This window comes from Alosa alosa, chromosome 19, assembly GCF_017589495.1.
Source record: "Alosa alosa isolate M-15738 ecotype Scorff River chromosome 19, AALO_Geno_1.1, whole genome shotgun sequence".
Classification (NCBI taxonomy): domain Eukaryota; kingdom Metazoa; phylum Chordata; class Actinopteri; order Clupeiformes; family Clupeidae; genus Alosa; species Alosa alosa.
In genome coordinates this window covers 9,428,228-9,448,213 of record NC_063207.1, presented here as the reverse complement: position 1 = coordinate 9,448,213, position 19,986 = coordinate 9,428,228, and the positions used below count along the sequence as shown (strand labels likewise).

Genomic DNA, 19,986 nt, shown 5'->3' with positions numbered 1-19,986 from the left:
ACTAAATGGCTGAGCTTTGGGTTTCCATTCAGATACAATATTTCCAGATCTGAGATCTGAATCGACTATCCATTCATGATAACAACTACATCTCAGTGATGGACCTCTACACATTACACTCAATTGGCATTATTGCGGACTATGCTGGCTCAGAAGGGCGCTGTTGGGTGTTGACATACATAAGAACACTTTGTGAAAAGTTGAGATTTACTCCATGATTGCACTCAAGTACTTGGGATGGTGAAATATTTGAGATATTTTAAGTTAAGACACAAGATTTGAGAATTGCAAATTCCACCAAGCTCTTTAAATAGTATACACAAATACATTTAAATATATAGCATATATTTAAAACAATAAAACATTTTCCCAATCTATTTGGCTGAGAAGCAGGTTTAAATGGTCTTCATAGAGAATGCCATAACATTCCCAATGTACATCGAAAGCAGCAACAACTCAACTTTTCTTTGAGACTTTCATTGAGAAGACACACACACGCACACACACCCTCACACACACCTCATTATGGAGGTCAGTTCATGAGATGGTTTAGATCTTTTCAAAAAGAAAAGATGTAAGATGTAAGGAATGTTAATCAATCACAAAGCCTAAGACGAAGTGCATGGGGTCTCTAGATTGACTGCATGTAAGATAGGAGAATAAACACAAGGACTATGATTGGTGGAGCACTAACCATGTAGTACGAGAGTTGCAGAGTATTATGTGAATGTACAAAAGGTGCAAAAGTGTCCTCCTTCCCTTTGCAGAAACAGTCATTGGCTTGCACTGTCACCATAGTGGATTACTAAGGATAGGGTAGGGGCAGTGCTGTTAAAGGCCATTAAGGTGGTGGTGTGGTTTTGTTTCAAAATATTCTGAGAGTCAAAGTGGTAAAATATTACAGGGATTATATTGGGGGCATTCCTGAGGTTTGGGTGCATCACAGTTGCCGGGCGTCCTCAGTTGCGGAGTTTCCAAGCAAAGACCAGTGCACAGACCCCAACGGCAGCGGCGGCTGGAATGAGCGGGACATTTTGAAGGGCCGGCAAGAGGCCTGCTAAGGGAGATTCTCTTGGTTCTTCTTCATTGCTTTCTCCGTCCTCTTGGTGTTTGTTCTCTTTTTCTTGTGCCTCCTTGTCTCTCGCCTCAAGGATGACCTCAGTCTTTGTGCAGCTGGTATCCCCTGTGGCCGAGGCCTCCTCTTTCACTGGGCTCAAATGGACTTCATTTCCCACAGTGCTTGGGGTGAGATTATGGTGGTTACTAGTTGGCTCTGCCAGACTTGCCTCACTTTGCGTGTCACTGTGGTTAACCATGGATGTGTCCTCACTGGAAACTCCATTTCCCACTATGCTTTGCTCTTGCCCATCTTGATTCTGGATTGATGGGTCCTGAGAGACATGGACTACATGTACCAATGTGCTTTGCTCCTGGGAACTCAAGGAACTATTGCACAAGGATGTTGGGGTGTGAGGGGGAGAGGGGGCTTGGTCATCTAAGAGGCCATTTGGCTGATGGGAAGGACTGCCATTGTCACTGGCACTTGGCTCTTGGGTGTGGTAAGTTTCAGTAAGACTGGGAGCTGTGTCCAGCTGAGGGACTGGTTCAGGGCATTCATCAGTGTTGGCCCTTGGGGCAATCTCTGAATTTACCTCAGATGCCAAGGTACTAGCAGGTGTGCTCAACTCCATATCATCCGTCGTAAACGAGCAAGGCTCCAGAGGTTGAGTCTCTGTGACCAGCTCTTGGGAAGGCGAGCAAACTTCGACCACACTTTGAAGAACCCCAGGCTTGCTGTCCAATAGTGAGGGAGGTGGCTGGTGTATCATGGCAACCACAGGGGCAGAGACAGGAGCAGGAGCAGGAGCAGGTGCAGGTGGGGTGATGTTCTGCATGTCGGGTGGTGGAGGCTGGACTTCTTCATCTTCAGTCGGTTCTGCCGGCCGCTGCTCCATGCTGACCTGAGAGGAGAATTTCAATTCAATTTCAATTTCAATTTAATTGTACTTATAGAGTGCCAAAACATTACACATGTCTCATGGCGCTTTACAGAGTGTTAGACAATCAGAGAAAAGACAATGAGAATGAGATTTTAGGGTTTAGGAAGTGTGTGCGTCTGAGGTATGTGTCAGAGATGTATACTGTGTGTGTGTGTATGTGTGTTTACAGGGACATCACACTCATTTGAGTTGGTGTGCTTGCTGCACATCCTACCTGGTGCATGGTGGGATCCGATGTCTCTTCTGGTTCTTGCACAGGCGGGTCCACTCTGCAGTTGGGGGAGCTCGTCTCTTGAATGGGAGCTCTTGTTTGCTCTGGGGACCCTAGAGTGGTCTCTTCGGCGGGGGGCTGTGGATCCGGAGGCAGGCTGAACTCCGAGAGCTCCACAGGAGCAGCGCGCGTGCGCGTGTCTGTGGGGCCGTCAAGGACGTCAGGCTCAGAGGGAACGCCAAGTCTGGAGCCTGGGCTTCCTCTGTCGGGGGAACCTCCGGAACCTCAGCGATAGCCGGTGGAATGCTTTCGGGAGCCGGTGCTGCATCCGCAGCCACGTCGGATGGTGGAGCTGGCCGGCTGGTGACGTCGGGGGTGACCAGAGCCTCAGGGCTGGACACTGGGGCAGGTGCAGTGGGCTCAGCAGCGGGTTCAGCAGCAGCCACACTAGGAGAGGATGCGGGGACTGGTGGTTGGGCCGGCTCACTGTCTGCTGGCGGGGGAGGGTGAATGTGAACGGTGGTTACAGCTCCTGGGCTGTCAGAGACACCAGCTGCCTGCTGAGGCATCATTTCTGTGGAATCAGTGACAAAAAACACTTCATGGTCAATTCACATATATGGATAGCCTGTAGCTCTCTCTCTCTCTCTCTGTATATGTGTTTGTGTGTGTCTGTGTGTGCATTGTTTAGAGAGTTTACTTACTGGGTTGTTTCAGGGCCTCGTAAGCGTCCCTCATCTCCTGGGCGAGCGTGCTGTGCTCACACTCCTCTAGAGCCCTGATGAACTCCTCAGGCCAGTTCTCCCTCCGCTTCAGGTTATCAATCAGCAGCTGCATGGCGTTATAGTTCCCGGTCATTTCCCGCTTCGCCTCCACTTCCTCCTGTGAACAGGAAATCAAAGATGTGTGATGCTTGCTTCACAGCGATTTAGCACAGTTTCCTTCGAAACACAGAACACCACAGAGCAGTGCGTAGAGGGTTCCCCATGAGCTGATCCTTTGCTAATCTCTTGCTTAACCTACTGACCTATACAAATGCTTACATACAAAGAGTGAATAGATGATCATATGAATGGATGGAAATCCCTGTGTGTGCAACGGAAAATTGGTGTATGTATTAAGTGTGTGTTTGCAGGTACTATGTGGGTGAAAGAGGTTTGCAGGCCAAGTCCTGAGAAAAAGTCAAATTCAAAAGTTAATTTGCACACACTGTCCTATTCATTTCTCAGTCTCTAGTCAGGTCTACTGTTGCAAAATAAACAGATACAATGTCAACACACCACAACACTGAGTGTCTTTGTTCATGGGGAATGAATGTGTTTATGAGTCATACTCACCCTGTCAGTTTGTGTCAGACAGGACAGGTGAGGGAGGATCTCTCTCACTTTCACCTGGGTTGCGAAACGAGCCATATTTCTCCGCACATATTCCTTGTAGAGTTTATCACTAGCGTACGGCATGGTTGCTCTATAGGGAAAAAATAAATAGAGGGAACAAAAAGAGAAAAGTTTAATTTTAAAGCATTGGAAAGATACACAGGTATTATAGGATTGATGAAATACTATTTAAAGGATTAAAGGATTTTTCACAAAGATATCCGTTTCTCGAAGTCACTGAGTAGGCCTACTGTCGGTATGAACCCCCCGTTTAAGTATAGAAAAAGCAATGAGTATGGCTGAGGACATATATGAATCATTATAATCAAAAGTTGGTTAAGATACAAAGGCCGCACAGGGGAACCTTATGGAGAACAATGTGTGTGTGTGTAGGTGTGTTAGTGTGTTTGGGTATGTGTAAGTGCATGCATGTAGATCCCTCACTCATAGTCTAACGGACATTATCTTTGTGTAGGCTACACCTATTACATGTGGCGTGAATATTTTTTCGATCTTAAATGTTATTGTTTTTTAATGGCTTTCTTTGCTGATTGCTGAGCTGTAATGCAAGACAAATTTATGTGTAAACGGACATTAAAGTATCATGTGTGTGAGTAAGTGTGTGATTGTGGAGGCGCCAAGTATGGTTTTGTAGGACTCTGTAAAGGTAAATGTAGAGATATAAACGTGAATAACGTGAATAAACATACGTGAATAAACAAACGTGAATAAACAAACGCGAATAAACATAATTATACAAAAAAGAGAAAGTCTAACCTGTCACACACTTATTTACATATTTTATATAGCTACCGGTTTTAGGACCCCAGTTGAGATAAAAATAGAAATGGATGACTTCAGAGGTTGAGCATTTTTGTTCAGTGATCTCACAGGCATGAACTTTATAGTGATAGCAGAGACGTAGGCCTACCCCTGTCAGCTGTGCACCTCCAAGGTGTCCAATATGGCGGCCAGTAGTTCAGAGTCCAAGCTAGAGTACGAGATGAAAGGACACTCTAATAACACACACTATAATGCTTCATTTATAATGCACACATTTAACACACACACACACACACACACACAAACAAACACACACACACACACACACACACAAACACACACACACACACACACACACACACAGACAATGCCATGTCATGCATAGAATTTACACCTCTGTCCTGTTCCCTCTATTTAATGCCAAATAGAGCATAGAGAGAAGGCCCTCCCCTCTCTCTCTCTCACTCTCACACACACACACACACACACACACACACACACACACAAAGAGAGGTACAGCTGAGCAGACCCTCGAGGCTTTTCTATTGAACTGGACGCTACCTTTCGGAGGAGTGTCCTTTACCAACTCATTCTCTCTATTTTTACATACACACACACATACACACACACACACACACACAGAGAGGGTGAGAGTGAGAGAGAGAAAGGTCATTTACACATGTGTCTGTTGCCATGTATAATATTTGGGTCATCTGACTGTTTGTGTCTTATTTATGATTCCTGAGTGAAGGTCAGATGAGATTTGGGCTTTTGCGTACATAGTTGGCTTTTTACTGAAGGTCATCATCTCAAGTAGAATAATGTCCACTGTGTGGAGCTGTCATCGGCCTCTAATGACGTTGCTCAGATTCAAACTGTGGAGAATTACACGCCATCTGGCCAGTCGGGGTACAGTATACTGATTTAATACGGTGTTCCTAATTCCAACCTAGACACAATGGGAATAAATCCTTATTCTCCAGGCCCATATTTATATATACTCCAGTGAGTAGAGAATAGCATGAGGGAGTGGGGGGGGGGGGGCAAGAGAGAGTGAGGGGGGAGGGCAACAACAGAGACAGAAAGAGGAATACAAAAGTACAGGGGGAAAAGGAGAGAAAGAATATAAAAAAGTGAAAAGGAAAATAGAAAATGGGGAGATTTTTCAACAAGATAATGAAGTATTTGTGTAATGGGCAACGATTTGTACTTTTCATTTCAGTTTTAAGGGACTCTCTGCTGCCCCGTGCTCTACCCTCCCCCCGACACACTCACCCCGAAGACGCTCCAGAAAGTATCTGTCACTTACTCACGCATCTACACATGCACAATTAATCAGATGACCCCACTGCACTGTGCCCATAGAGCTGTGCCAACCCTTGGCACCTCGAGGCAGTCTCGCCTCAAGTTGCATAATGTCAATCAATGACACATTAAGTATTGTCTGCTAGAGAGTGTGTATGTGTGTGTGGGGACTTGTGAGGATATGTGTGTGATTGCGTGTGTATGTGTGTGTGTGTTGTGTGTGTTTGTGTGTGTGTACACATATATTGCCCTGAAGGAAGCCTTTGTTCCCCCCCAAGACGGCACTAGAAGACAATGAGTACAAGCAAACATAGGCACACACAAACACTGGACTCCAAAAATAAATAAATAAATAAAATAATAAATACAGCGCCAATCATAATAGCTGATCCATTGATTTATCGGGCGATTTATTTAGCACAGCTGGTATGCATAGATATGCTGATCTGGCCAAAGCCCAGCTAGTAACCCATTAGTGAGCTCCAGACTCTGGACAAAGGGCTTCTGGCTGCCACAAAGGAAAAGTACAGATGCCTGCCGGAGACAGTCGACTTGGCGTCCCTGACCTCAACGCACATGTCACACACTGCTGAGCCTACGGCATGGCACGGCCCTGGTCATCATCTCACATATATTTTTACTACACTTCGCCCCTAAAAAAATTACGAGTTCAATGTCTAAGCTTGTGTTTCACAGAGTGTGGTCTTTGTTCAGTAAGTTAGGGGTTATTTTTAGGTGCGTGCATTGAAGTTGTTCTTTTTGATCGTGCCGCTGCTAGCTAAACAGCGCTGCTTCTGAGGCGGACTGGCTGACTGGCTGACTGGCTCGCTGGCTGGCTGGCTGGCGGCTGTGCCTGGCCTGCATGTCTGTGATTCAGCTGTCGACTGCAATCTGTGGTGACTCAAGCGCAAACAAGCCCTCTGCAGCCACTGTGCTGTTCCAGTGCATGATCATCAACAGCCCTGCTGCAGTAGTGTACATTAGCATTCATCACGTCTGGACTTGTTTGTGTGTATCAAGAATCACATCCACAAATCTGATTATTAGTTTTTGCATATCCAGGAGCAGTTCTGCATGAGTCATACCAGAGAGGCCTTACTTAAAAGTAGTATTAATCTCTGACTTGAATTTCTCCGCTCGTGCATGATTGTTCGCGTCAAGTGTCAATTAACAGTGCCCATCTGTCGGCTTGTAAGGGGGCAGCCATAATAACATCAGCATTACACAACACCCATTACACAACATGCCCCGCATCAACAGAACCAAATCCCACAATCCCTTAACATTAGACAGTGACCAACCCCCCCCCCCCCCCCCAACACACACACACACACACACACACTACCCCACCCCCTTCTGCCAAAATGACCTGGGATTGGCCCAGCAGAATACATGCCACCCTTTTAAGTGCCCGCTACCGCAAACTTCCTCCCTGGCTATACTGCTTCTATTTCCCATCCGACAAGAGTGGCTCAAGGTTAACTTTAGGCCACAGAGGGCATCTAACCGTCTAAAGAGGAAATGTTGTGCTTTTCTGAGATTACACACTACGTAGTACTCACAGTATTGGTGACATTTTGGGCGGAAGCTTTAAAGCTAGGTTTGAATGAATTCCACAATTCCTCCATGCTTACATTTTTCACTATAGACCAGCTTATCGGCTTGTATTTTCCCCACTACAAAAGTGATGGGTGAGGGTATTTACATTTTTAGTGGGATGGAACTGAAAACTCCCAGGAGCTGACCTAACACAAACACACACACACACACACACACACACACACACACACACACACACAGAGTGATGCTTGAGACATGAATGTTTTTGCAAATACAGACTTTAAAATGACAGCATCAGTAAATCCAAACCTTCAACAAAATATGCAGCATATAAACAAACGTCTACAAATACATGTGTGCAATACAACCATCCTCCTAACACACATACACATACACGCACACACACACACACCCACACATAAGTAAGGTATGTCATCATTTGTCATCTACTGAAATAAGCCACCGTCTGCTTAAGGCAAATCACTACCCAGAGAGCAAAGTTTCTCTGTCACACACACACACACACACACAAAACACAGGCACACACACACACACACACACAGTCTTTACTATTCACTGACTGGACTGAGCAGGGCTTATGTTAATAACTCCACAGTGATGACGGATTGGTGGGCTGGTGTCTTTTTTTCGTGAAAGGGAATTTTTTACTCTCTAAGGATTAAGGAATGTCCTCTAACAGCAGGTCATCCCAGACCTCCCCTTTAGAGTCACGACTTACCTGGCAGGCCAACATCACACACACACACACACACACACACACACACACACACACACACACACACACACACAGAGTCAAATAAATATGATTTCTCAGAGTGGATACAAAAGTAGCCTAATTTAAATATAGATACCAACGCCAAAACCAACGCCCCTGAGTGTCTGACAGCTACATCCAAATGATACGACAAAGTAGTTTTCCGTGGCTTGACAGACATTGGCATAGAAGCCCAGTTTGACACTACAGACCGTGTTCAAACTGAACTTGCAATAATGATAATTTATTTTAAATTATCCAATAACTGGCTGAACATGTCGACTTGTAGGCTACTTCTAACACACAAACTCGTTCCTCGCAGTGACAGACAGGCTACAACTGAATAATGTTCAGATATGAGCAATCACCCGAAATAGGCCTACGGATAAACCATTTATGGTGCAGTCGCAACTCATGTCGTTGGACAAAATGAATGAAATTTCTCTTACCTGCAACAGAGGTCAAGCACGACAGCTCGTACTCCGTTTACTTTCGATATTTCGACTCTCCCTTTCGACCTGCACGCAAAGGCCCCTCCTCCTGCGGCCGGTCATTGGACAGGCTTAGTGACTATGCTTGCATATTATTGGATACTCGAAAGCCCGACATACGTCAGACAGAAATGGATTTTTGTGGTAATCCCCGGTTTTAATCCATTTCTATGTAAATAACATCCGGATGGACACCAACGAGGGTTCCTTGCGTATTTTATAGCTGCCGACTGGCCTTGACTGCTTTTCATCTTGACACTACAGAATTAGATAGACTCACTTGTTAAAACCAAGTGAAAGACCTTCATATCTGACTTTCTCCAGAGATTATTAACTGGACCATAAATGAGTTATTAACAGCAGAAGAAACAGTGAAAAATAATTGCTGTGTGTACACACTTTTAGAAAATTATTTAATAGTCTATGTCATAACCCTGGCCTAAGCACATGGGCAATGTTTTAGTTTGAACTTATGGCTATTGGTCATGCAAAATGGCCCTTTAGGTTCATGTCAGATAACAGGTCCAGTTCAGAGACAACCAATAATAATAATAATATATATAAAAAAAATAGTAATAATTTAAAAAATAAAATACAAAAACACTATCTGGATAGCTTGTAGGCTAGGGCTACACTTGTAATGCACTCATTTAAATAGTTTGTGAAACATCCAAATGTATTTCAAAAGTCTCTAGTATTCTAGTTTGTGCCTCTGAAATCCAGTTTTCACCACTGAGCAACTGCTGCCACCATATCTGCAAGACACACTGGAATTCATGACCGTTTCCAGCAGGTGGTGCTATGGCAGCAGTGTAATAGGTAATATAGCAATAAAGTAGTGGCTACATGACACAGTGAAATACTGTCTCTATTGTACAGTGGAGTTTTGTTATATGTATATACTTATATTTACCCTTTCAGCTGTAAGTGCATGTTGTGTATGTGATGTCTGTATGCTACTGAGACCTTGAATTTCCCCTTGGGGATCAATAAAGTATCTATCTATCTATCTATCTATCTATCTATCTATCTATCTATCTAATATCTAATAGAATAACTAATCACACAGGTCCTTATGATCAAACCTTTAGGGTGTGTGTGTGTGTGTATGGTGGGAGGTATGCATAGTTATTCCCTTATTATTGCCTTAATTCCCTTATTAATAATAGCAAATTATTCATTATTGTTATTGCTATATTACCTATAATTCACTTCAACAGCTTTGTTCAGTGTCTCTCTGAAATGTTCAGTTATTTGCCTTTCATATAGCTTGTCATTGAATATGGTCAAATGTTCGTACTCTTTGTATTGATCTCTGCCCCATCATCTTGATGTTGCCATGACGTTTTCATGCTGCCAAGTCACACACACAGAGGTGTAAAAGTCTGGCATCAGAATGTAAAAGTCCTACCATGTATTGTTTCTACCTGTACCATAAACACAGGTAATTTCACTAATCAGCTCATCTACCTGGCTGAGGAGTTGTACTTATTAGATTCAGCGAATGGAGCAAAAATGTGGCAGGACTTTTATTTTCTGAAGCCGGACTTTTACAACTCTGCACACACAGCACTATTTAGCACAGCTGCCACTAAACCTTCACACCAAATGAGGCAGCCTCAGATGGAGAAGTGTTTCTTCTTCATTTTAAAGTGTTTCACCCGGTGTGGCTTCTAAGAATACTAAAACAAATCCATGACTGGCCAAGACCAGTTCCTTATATTGTCCGCACCCATTCTTCAGCAGATACATCTTAGAGATTAGGTGTAGTTGCAGATGTAGATATGTTTTTATTTATTTATTTATTTATTTATTTATTTATTGTGGCTGAAATTATACAAATGTGTAATACTGAGAGATACATGTCCAAACTGCATAATAGTAAAGCCATCTGCCACAATCATCCATTATAGTAACATTCTGAGGCACGTGTTGACACTGAAATTATCTTAAACCTAAACGTTTCTGGCACCCAAAAATGTGATCCAGTTGTCTCTCTCTCATTCAGAATGTTTTGTATTCATGGAGGCTGTTTAAGTATAGTACAATTGGTACACAACTATTTCTTTCTCTCTTACATACTGACAGCCACAATTGATCAACTTGCAACACACTATATAAAGATATAAAACCCTAAGAACTGTCAACAAACTAATGACATTTAACATCAGGATTATTCAATCTTTACCAAAGTCATCCTTCTCCTGTTCTCTTTCCCGTTCATCTAGAATCTTCTGCAGGAGATAGCGGGTTCGCTCGTCCTCACAACGACTATAGAAGGAGGCGCAGATCTTTCTGCGCAGGCGCTGAGCGAACACCTGGCCCAAGACAAGGACGAGGGCGATGAAGAGAAGGAGGCTGACGGAGGAGATGATGGAGGAGGTGGGGAGAGAGAGAGGCGTAACGCATTGGGCAGGAAGCAAGGGCAGTCTGTGACTGTACTTCTTATCCAATGAATCGATGTTGAAAGGAATGAAGCCAATCGCTCTGCCACTTATCTGCCAGAAGGGGGTCAAGACATTAGTATGCCATTTGTCATTGTTCAGCTGTTCATCTATCTATCTATCTATCTATCTATCTATCTATCTATCTATCTATCTATCTGTCTGTCTGTCTGTCTGTCTATCTGTCTGTCTATCTGTCTCATCTTGAAGGAAGACACATGCTATACACAGAAACACACACACACACACACACACACACACACACATCCAAACTTACCTTCAAATATACGGTGATGTGGTATGTGATTCCTGGTATGTCATTGGTCCAGGTGAGGAGAATCTCCAGCGTTCTGTAGATGAAGTGATCCAGGCCAATCAGCGAGAAACAGAGTATGGCGTAGAATCCGAGAACTGCCACACTCCACACACACCTCTGCACCTCAGCGCGCATCATCTTCACCCCGGACGTCTTCACCAGCCTGTGTTGGTACTTTATGGGCAGCGTGGCATCACCGCTCACCGCCAAACAGGTCACAAGGCGCCGGGACATGTACACGTTGTCGTACTTCAGGTCTGTGAGGTAGCCAATGAGGTACATGGAGGAGCTGACGAGAACCATCGCCACCAGGGCGGCGCCGGTCAGCTTCTGCAGCACAGAGGAGGCGCCGTCGAGAGAATCATGCAGGGACTGTAGCTCGGCCTTCATGCTGTGGGTCATGTTCGAGATCTCACGCCAGATGTCGAGGACATCAATTTCCTGTTTCAGGACGAGGTGGATCTTGCCGCTGCTGCCGGGCATTTTCGCCGTCCATTCGTTCATGTCACTCAGAACCTGGTCAATCGTTCGGCTGGAATTCAACACGCCCTCAATTAAGCTGTGAGACGAGCATCTGATCAGGAACGCTGTCCAGTTGACGTTCCGCACCATGTTGGGAACACAGGTGGCGATGGTCAGGGTCATCACCGTGGAGACCAGGATCTTGCGTCCCTGTTGGGTGCCTAGCGACGGGATGAGGATGCTCAGGGTGCAGCGTATTGGGTGAACCAATGTCAGGAGTGCCGCCATCAGAGACATGCACACCCCTACCAAGATGGCTGTGGCGGTAAGGTCATAGGTCAAACTGAAAACCATCCATACCAACAGCAAGGTAGCCATCGTCACAGAGACCAGAAGGCAGATGAGGAAGAGGATGAAGACCTCATGAGCATTAGATGGAGTAGGTTTAGAGTAGACATCCCATAGGAATGTCAGCAACCTGGAAACTCTTGACTGAAATGATCTGAGAGAGAGAGACATTTATCAGGGTGATTCTCTGTGGTAAAGATGGTACAGTATGTGGTCATGTGATATTGTAAGAACATTGCAGTTTCATGTCATATATATAGATGGTGTTGTTTGTACTGAGGCATATGCATTGTATTTGTTTTTTTTTAATAGCAAAGCAAAACGTGTCAAAAGCAAAAAGCATAGACACACACACACGCACACACACACACACACACACACACACACACACACACACACACACAAACACACACACACACACGCACACACACACACACAAGCACATACACATCACGTACAAGTGCAATATCTGCTAAAGGACTCACAGTCGATCGCTGGTTTGGGCCAAGCCATCTCCCATTGCCATGCTTGATTGCAGGCTCTGGAAACATGAAGGGATAACATCCAAACATCCATATGCAAGCATAATAAATATACATGTTGTAGGCAAATGTTTATTTAAGCAAACATTCAGTTCTGAGGCTATTCTTGTAAATATAGAGCAAATAGAGAATATAGAGTTTATTTAGTTTCAATATTTTATTACATATATATATATAACAATATAATCTTTTTTTCAAATGGATCAAATCAGGAGCTCCCTTTATTTCTGTTTTGTTCTGAAGTTTTAAAATGTTATGATGAAACACATACACACTACAACACACAGGGGCCAGTCTGACACTTCCCTTGTTTAAATAGAAAAATATCATCAGACAAAAACATTAATATACATTTTTTTAAATCATGTACAAAAATAGTTGTTGAGTTTACCTTTTCAACACCGGTGACAAACAGGCTTAGTGGACGATCTGTTCACCAAACTGTGATGGCTGGATGGATCTGGGGTTTTATGTGTTTGTGTAAGACAGAGAGGAAGAGTGAGTGACAGAGAGAGAGATGGTTGGAATTGTTGTTCTTAGTTCCTCATAGTGGCCAACCCCAATGAATGTATGTATGGCAGTCTCTCTCTCTCACACACACACACACACACACACACACACACACACACACACACACTTAAGCGAACATATTATGCCAGAGTGCCCAAGGACTGCCATGCACCACACACACACACAGCTCAACCTATTTCATCTTCACACCTGAGAGCAGCTCTGCCCTATGATACAGAGCTGAAGAGACCATTCAGTGATTGTAGCTTTACCTCCATAATGTCAGACATATTGGCAATCTCTTGCAAGACAGCGGAAACATCAACTTCCAGTTTCAGGATGAGGATTGCACGAGGGCAATCAAAGGCAAAGAAGAGCCCATATACCCAAGCCTGCGATAACACTGTGACATAATGATATTGATAATATGGTATGGAAAGGGTAAAAAGCTCAAGAAAGCATGCCTTTTTTAGATGCATCGTAATGGTATTTTAATGCACCTAAGTACAAAGCCAGAAATGAATATGTGCAAAAATAAACCTCAGTGTAGCATTACTCACAGACCCTCTTTGCTTGTATTTAGATATTTTGCTTCTTAGCTATTACAGGAAATATTTTCCTATAATTACACATAGCATGACATAAAACCTGATTGTTGAGTTTACATAGTCAGAGTGAAATACAAAACAGAGTATAGTACTGTACTGTAATAGTACTTTAACAGTACTTTTTTCCAAAACAAGTCTTTTGTAGCCTTCAGAGAGTGTATGTGTGTATGTGTCTGATGATTTGACCTAGGCCTACTGACTCATCAAAAAGCAGAAACACAATACGATAAGATTTTAACCGACAATGCGTATTTGACTGAATGTTTTATGCTGATAAGATTTGTCTTGTTTGTTTTAGGTCAGACCTCTCCAAAAAGTGAGTGATAACAAAAATTGTGTGTGTATTTGTATGCTCTGACCTTAAATAGAAAAAACCCAATACATGGCTACATGGAAAGATAGTTATGGTATTCTTGAGAGGAAGTGGTGTGTGTCTGATGATATGCATACAGTATAAAGGTATGCATCTTCGCCTACTAGAGAGTTAGAGTACATAAGTATAAGTATGTTAATATATTTATGATGACAGATCAATACTGAAATTGTACCTTTATTTATGGTATACATACATTACACAAAATCAATACGTTTCCAAACCGATTCAAGTTCTGACCCATATATACAGTCAATGGTTCTGACCTTTTAACAGCAGCTATGGGTATTGCACAGGAAACAAGATCAGAAAAAAAAACAAAATGACCAAGACCCAGAAAATCATAGTTTGTGGCCGAACAAATGCATGCTTTATATATATAAAATAGATATAGTTACATTATCCTCATTCTGTGACATTTAGGGATATAACGGTATGAAAATTTAACCTCACGGTTATAGTGACCAAAATTATCACGGTTTTCGGCATTATCACGGTATTTCTAAAAGTGTGTTCAATATGTTCAGAAAGCACTGATAAGCCTACACAAGCTGAAATAGTTTCAAAAAGTGTCCCGTTCACTTTTTTCTTCATGTTTAATTGGCTATGTGCTTATAGCGTAACTTACCCTACCATAACTTGGAGTTTGCTATTTCTGTTATTTGGATGCAATGAGTGAGACCAAAGTGAGCGTTAAAATCAAACTTTGTATTCTCCTGATAACGTGAGTGGAAAGGATTTAATGTGGACGAGAACATAAAAAGACAGAGTGGCTACATGATACAGTGCACATTTTGCGGTGGAAAAGTTCTGCCTTTTACAATCAGGTGTAGCCTAATCCGAATCATAGTTAAAACCATAAATTAAACAACAGAATCAGTAGGGTACCAGTTTTGTTTCATTGTCCCAGGCCTACTGTATGTCAAAAGCAGGCTTGGATGAAGCTGGAAAGGATTAAACACACGGTTTCCACACCGCGGTAATCAACCGTGATAATCATGATATTTGAAATGAAAACGGTAATTGTTATCGTCAACATTTTTATCGCTGTTTATTATTATACCGGTAATCGTTACATCCCTAGTGACATTATAGAATTCTTAATCTGTGGAAAGTTTTCAGTTCATTCTACACTAGTTCTATACTAGTTCATTCAATACTGAACTTGGGGGTTGGTGGTTATGGTGATGGGGGATTGAAGATACCCTGACAAACCTCATATTTTTTACACATTTGTTATAGACTAAACATATTTTACCCGCTTTTTCATACAGTTGGGTTTAAAGTTGAAACATATAGCCAACAAACTGCAAATTTCAGCGGTGAAATGTTACTATTGGATAATAACAATGTAATCTCAAATATTTACTCAATACTCATTTCATACAAAGCATGGCACAAACATATAGTGGCAGTTAATAATACATATTTTCCCAAATGAGTGAGAAGACTGTAAAGAACTGTGAAGCATAATGGGTGAGGACCCCATACTGATGAGATGGTTAGAGGGTGTTATAAGTAGTGGGGTGTCAAGCAGTGATGTAAACTGTAATGGCGCACAGCCTCAATACTGCCCAAAACGTTCATAGAAAACTTAGTGGAGAGACTTCAGCTAAACTCTGATTATTATCATTTCCTTAAAAGTAGCATTAATGCGACTCATAAGTTGGCTGTGCTTTCTCCAAACCGTTCCCATGGCAGTGGGTCATGCTCCTGCAACACCAATGTGCTCTGGCGCCCAGTCCAAAACTGCTGGAGGTCGGGCAGAAGACGACCGAATTCGTCCGTGCGCACACTTTGCAATTCGGGTGGCAAGGACGCGCATCTCGAGTCAGCAGGAAGGTTGATCAGTATCATGCGTGTGCCTTGCTCGTTCCCACCCAGTTCTTGTGGCTCGTCAGATTCCGATTTTGAATCCTGGCAGGAGACGGACCTACATACTCGAGACAGGTCTTCTCTGAGCGACCCATGCGCAGTGAGGAGAATGGCGGGAGACCACGCGCTGCTGAGGTACACGCACACCTGAGCGATGATGAGGAGGTTCGCGGGAGGTTGGAAGTTGACGCGTGGGTTGTGTCGAGCCCATGCCCAGAACACCCACTGAGGCAACACCAGGAGCGTGTGCGCCACCGTGAGGCTCAAGAGCATCAGCGCGCGCCTCCGGGCTTGGTGTTGAGCAGGGCTTGAAGCCACAGTGGCCGTCTGCGACTTTGTGTGGAAGATGGTTCTCGTGTAGCTGATAAAAGCGATTAAGATAGGAATAGCACAGGCAGCGACTGAAAACACCTTGCTAAACAGGGATATAAACCCGAGATATTTTCGGGGGATCTCACACACGCACAAACACGAATCCCCGCGAGCCTGCATCTTGGAAAACATAAGTTCCGGTATTGGGAAGACAAGCGCCACAATCCAAGAGAACACCATCGTCCAAAGTGCTCTCCTCGCCCTGTACTTGGCGCCCTGTACTTGACATAGTGGAGGATGGTCACGAGCAATGCTGGTTGCGGCAAGAGTGAAGTTTTTAGCCGCGAGGCACCCATGCTGAAACCATTCTGTTGTCTTGCAGGCAAGGTCCCCAAGCATCCATGTGCGCGTGTGGTAGGTAATTACGCGCACCGGCACGCACACGGACAGAATCAACAAGTCCGTTACGCATAAGCTGGCCAATAATGTTCTGGCCTCAGAGACAGTCCCAGTCCTCAGTCCATACACTAGAACGACCAGAAGAATGAGATTCCCGGGAACACCGATTCCGGAGATAGCTGTAAGGACCGCGGGTAAGATGATGGTCGTGTCCTGACGTTGAAGTAGTTGGATCCCTCCTGCAAAAAAAATTGAGCTGTTGTCCGTCCTCTCAAGGGCCATTGTGTCGGTTAGTCAACCAGATCAAGACGAAATACTCAAAAATATCTATACCCATGAATATTTAAATGCTTGTCAATAGCCTGCTGCATTTACAACATACAGCTACAGTTCATTTGAACACTGGAGAATTGCGATCACTTCTGTCAGTCGGCACTCGGCTATAATGCAAAAACCAAATCCTGCAGGAACGCTGTCCAACCTAGGTGTAGTGCTGAAACCGTACGTTCCAATCCCAAAACAGTCCAGATCCAGTGTTAGCCCGACAGCGGTGGAGTTCGAGCACTCATGGAGTTACATCTAATATTCTCAACCATCATGTGACCAGAAAACCTTTTCCCCAAGTCAGCGGCATCCAATTATGGACACAGAGTATCTCCCGTTCTCTAGCTGTGCTTCCATCCTCATCTTGTGAGTGTGTGTGTGTGTGTGTGTGTGGGTGCACGTGTGCACTGTGAAAATCCCTGGACACTTGACTATTTGTTCGGTGAAGTAGTCTAAAAATCCATACCAAATGCACTAACCAGTGCTGAGAGACATTTGGCTGCTTTTTTTTGCGGTCTGAACTCTGTTTCGCTTGGGGCACTGAATGGTTCTCCCGTATCAAGAAGCAGTGAGTCCTTAGATTCACAATGTTCATCCGTGTGGAACAAAACACATCAGTCACTCTAGCTGTAATTGGTCAGTAGGATGACAATTTCTTACAAAACAATAGAGAGTGCATCAGCCTTGCAAACAAAAACACAGCAATTTTAATCCCCCGCATCTGCGCCTATGTGTGCAAGCATTCAGTTGAATACTAATGTGCTGTCAAAACATTGAAGACCAAAGGAATAGTCATTACTCTTCAGTATTAACTGCAGCCAAATATTTGTGTATTATTCAGTGGTGAAATTATCCTTAAGCAGTGTGTGCAAGCATTGTGTGAGCACTGACATTGGTGGCCTAGTTTAAATAATCTCTGTGTGCGTGTAGTAATATGCATGGCCTAGTTTTTATATGGTGTCTCTACCCAGTGCCCCAGTCTCGCTCTTAAAGCCATTCATAGCGTGCTCATCCATTTAGAGCGAGATGGAACAAAGATCAGCACTTTAAATAGAGAACTCCACTGCCCCCCCCCCCTCTCTCTCTCTCACACACACACACACACACATGCATACACACACCAACACTCACACACACACACATGCATGCACACACACACACACATGCACGCACACACAGACGCACAGACACACACACACACACACATGCACGCATTGTGACACGAAGACAAATAATAATAATAATAACACACACACACACACACACATTAACAATAATAATAATAATATTATAAGTTACCACACACTACGCATGTAATAATATTAATACGGCCAATATGCACGCATTACCACAGACGCGCATTAATAATAATAATACACAATAATAATAATACACACACACATATGTATCGCACACACACACTTCACATTACATATGTATCGCGACACAGACACGCGATTAATACACACACACACGCATTTCGGCCACACACATGTATCGTGCGACATAATAATAATACACACACACACATGTATCGCATTAATACAGACGCATTACACACACACACACACACACAAAGTTACTGGGACACACACAATATCGACGCGACGCATTACAATACACTCTCACACACACACACACATGCACGCACAGACACGCATTACGCACACACACACACACACACACACATGTGCACACACACACACACACACACACATATGTATCGCGATTAATAATACATAATTACGTCATTACACACACACACAATACATGCACGCATTACACAGACGCGCGAGACACATTATCATTACACACACACATGTGCACGCATTAATAATACACATAAATGCACGCACACACAGACGCATTAACACACACACACATTAATCACAATACACATTATGTATCGCATTAATATTACTCCTTTACATTAATAATATTATATGTATCGCGCATTACGCAGACACACATTAATACACACACACACGCATTAATAATATTATCGCGCACAATATTAGACACACATTATTGACACACACACACACATTATTATTAATACACATGTATCGCATTACACAGACATCGCAAGACACACAATATTACACCACACACGCATTAATACTAATATCAGCATTATCACACACACACACACATAATACATCGCAATATCGCATACACACCATTACACACACATTAATACACACATTATGTATCGCATTACCAGCCAGACACGCATTAACACACACATTAATGCGACACACACACGCGCATTACACAGACACACACACACACACATTACGCCACACACACACATGCACGCATTACCACAGACACGCGCATTAATACACACACATTACACACACGCGCATATTGGCCATTAATGCACACACACACACACACACACACGCGACACACACACGCATTAATAATAATATCAATAATCATCAAAGAAAGTATCTCTTACATTCCATCCAACTTGTTCCTTCCTTCCTCCCTCCACTGTCCCCATTTGTGCGTGTGGCACAGGGCTCGTCCCTCATTTATCTGTGGAGGCCCAAGGCAGTGACAGAGGGACCTAAGACAGAGAGAGCACCAGCCTCACAGAACACCTCCAGGTCGCTGCCGGCACGAGACAAAGTAGAGTTTTATCACTTCAGGGGTTTGTACCACCCCCACATATGTCCCTCTAATGTGCACAACTAAGTTTATTATACACGCAATGAGATGACACAGATTCAACTGAGAATATTGCTGGCTTTGTATTTGGGAGAACAGGCATCGTGCTAGAATACAGTTAGCCTACTGTATAAAACAATTCTCCCTGACAAAACAAAAAAACAAAAATGGAAATTGAAAGACACGCGACACACACACACAATACACACAATAATAATAATAATACAATATCATCAATAATATCAATATCATCAATATTGCACACAATAACACATGTATGCACATCAATATCATAC

General features: G+C 43.3%; 3 protein-coding genes across 6 annotated transcripts; all 3 read right to left on the bottom strand.

Annotated features, from left to right (window-relative positions):
• Nucleotides 1-1,182: 1,182 nt before the first annotated feature.
• Nucleotides 1,183-8,528, bottom strand: LOC125284093 (translation initiation factor IF-2-like). Of its 4 annotated transcripts, none has more exons than XM_048227842.1 (6): nucleotides 8,460-8,528; nucleotides 4,519-4,578; nucleotides 3,549-3,678; nucleotides 2,916-3,093; nucleotides 2,215-2,794; nucleotides 1,183-1,961 (listed from the first exon to the last, which is right to left on the bottom strand). In XM_048227842.1, exons 3-5 carry the CDS (start codon nucleotides 3,669-3,671, stop codon nucleotides 2,325-2,327), a joined length of 771 nt encoding a protein of 256 aa, XP_048083799.1. In that variant the 5' UTR covers nucleotides 3,672-3,678; nucleotides 4,519-4,578; nucleotides 8,460-8,528; the 3' UTR covers nucleotides 1,183-1,961; nucleotides 2,215-2,324. The 4 variants fall into 4 exon arrangements, with proteins under 4 accessions (XP_048083799.1, XP_048083802.1, XP_048083800.1 ...); XM_048227845.1 differs by having other exon boundaries at nucleotides 2,215-2,785; XM_048227843.1 differs by lacking the exon at nucleotides 8,460-8,528 and having other exon boundaries at nucleotides 4,519-4,633.
• A 2,150-nt stretch (nucleotides 8,529-10,678) lies between these two features.
• LOC125284384 (osteoclast stimulatory transmembrane protein-like) lies at nucleotides 10,679-12,569 on the bottom strand. Its single transcript, XM_048228315.1, has 3 exons — nucleotides 12,557-12,569; nucleotides 11,223-12,225; nucleotides 10,679-10,999 (listed from the first exon to the last, which is right to left on the bottom strand). The coding sequence occupies exons 2-3, from the start codon at nucleotides 12,099-12,101 to the stop codon at nucleotides 10,679-10,681; spliced, it is 1,200 nt and encodes a 399-aa protein (XP_048084272.1). The 5' UTR covers nucleotides 12,102-12,225; nucleotides 12,557-12,569.
• A 2,145-nt stretch (nucleotides 12,570-14,714) lies between these two features.
• On the bottom strand, nucleotides 14,715-17,367 carry LOC125284462 (G-protein coupled receptor 151). Its single transcript, XM_048228417.1, has one exon. The coding sequence runs from the start codon at nucleotides 16,970-16,972 to the stop codon at nucleotides 15,764-15,766; it is 1,209 nt and encodes a 402-aa protein (XP_048084374.1). The 5' UTR covers nucleotides 16,973-17,367; the 3' UTR covers nucleotides 14,715-15,763.
• Nucleotides 17,368-19,986: the final 2,619 nt, after the last annotated feature.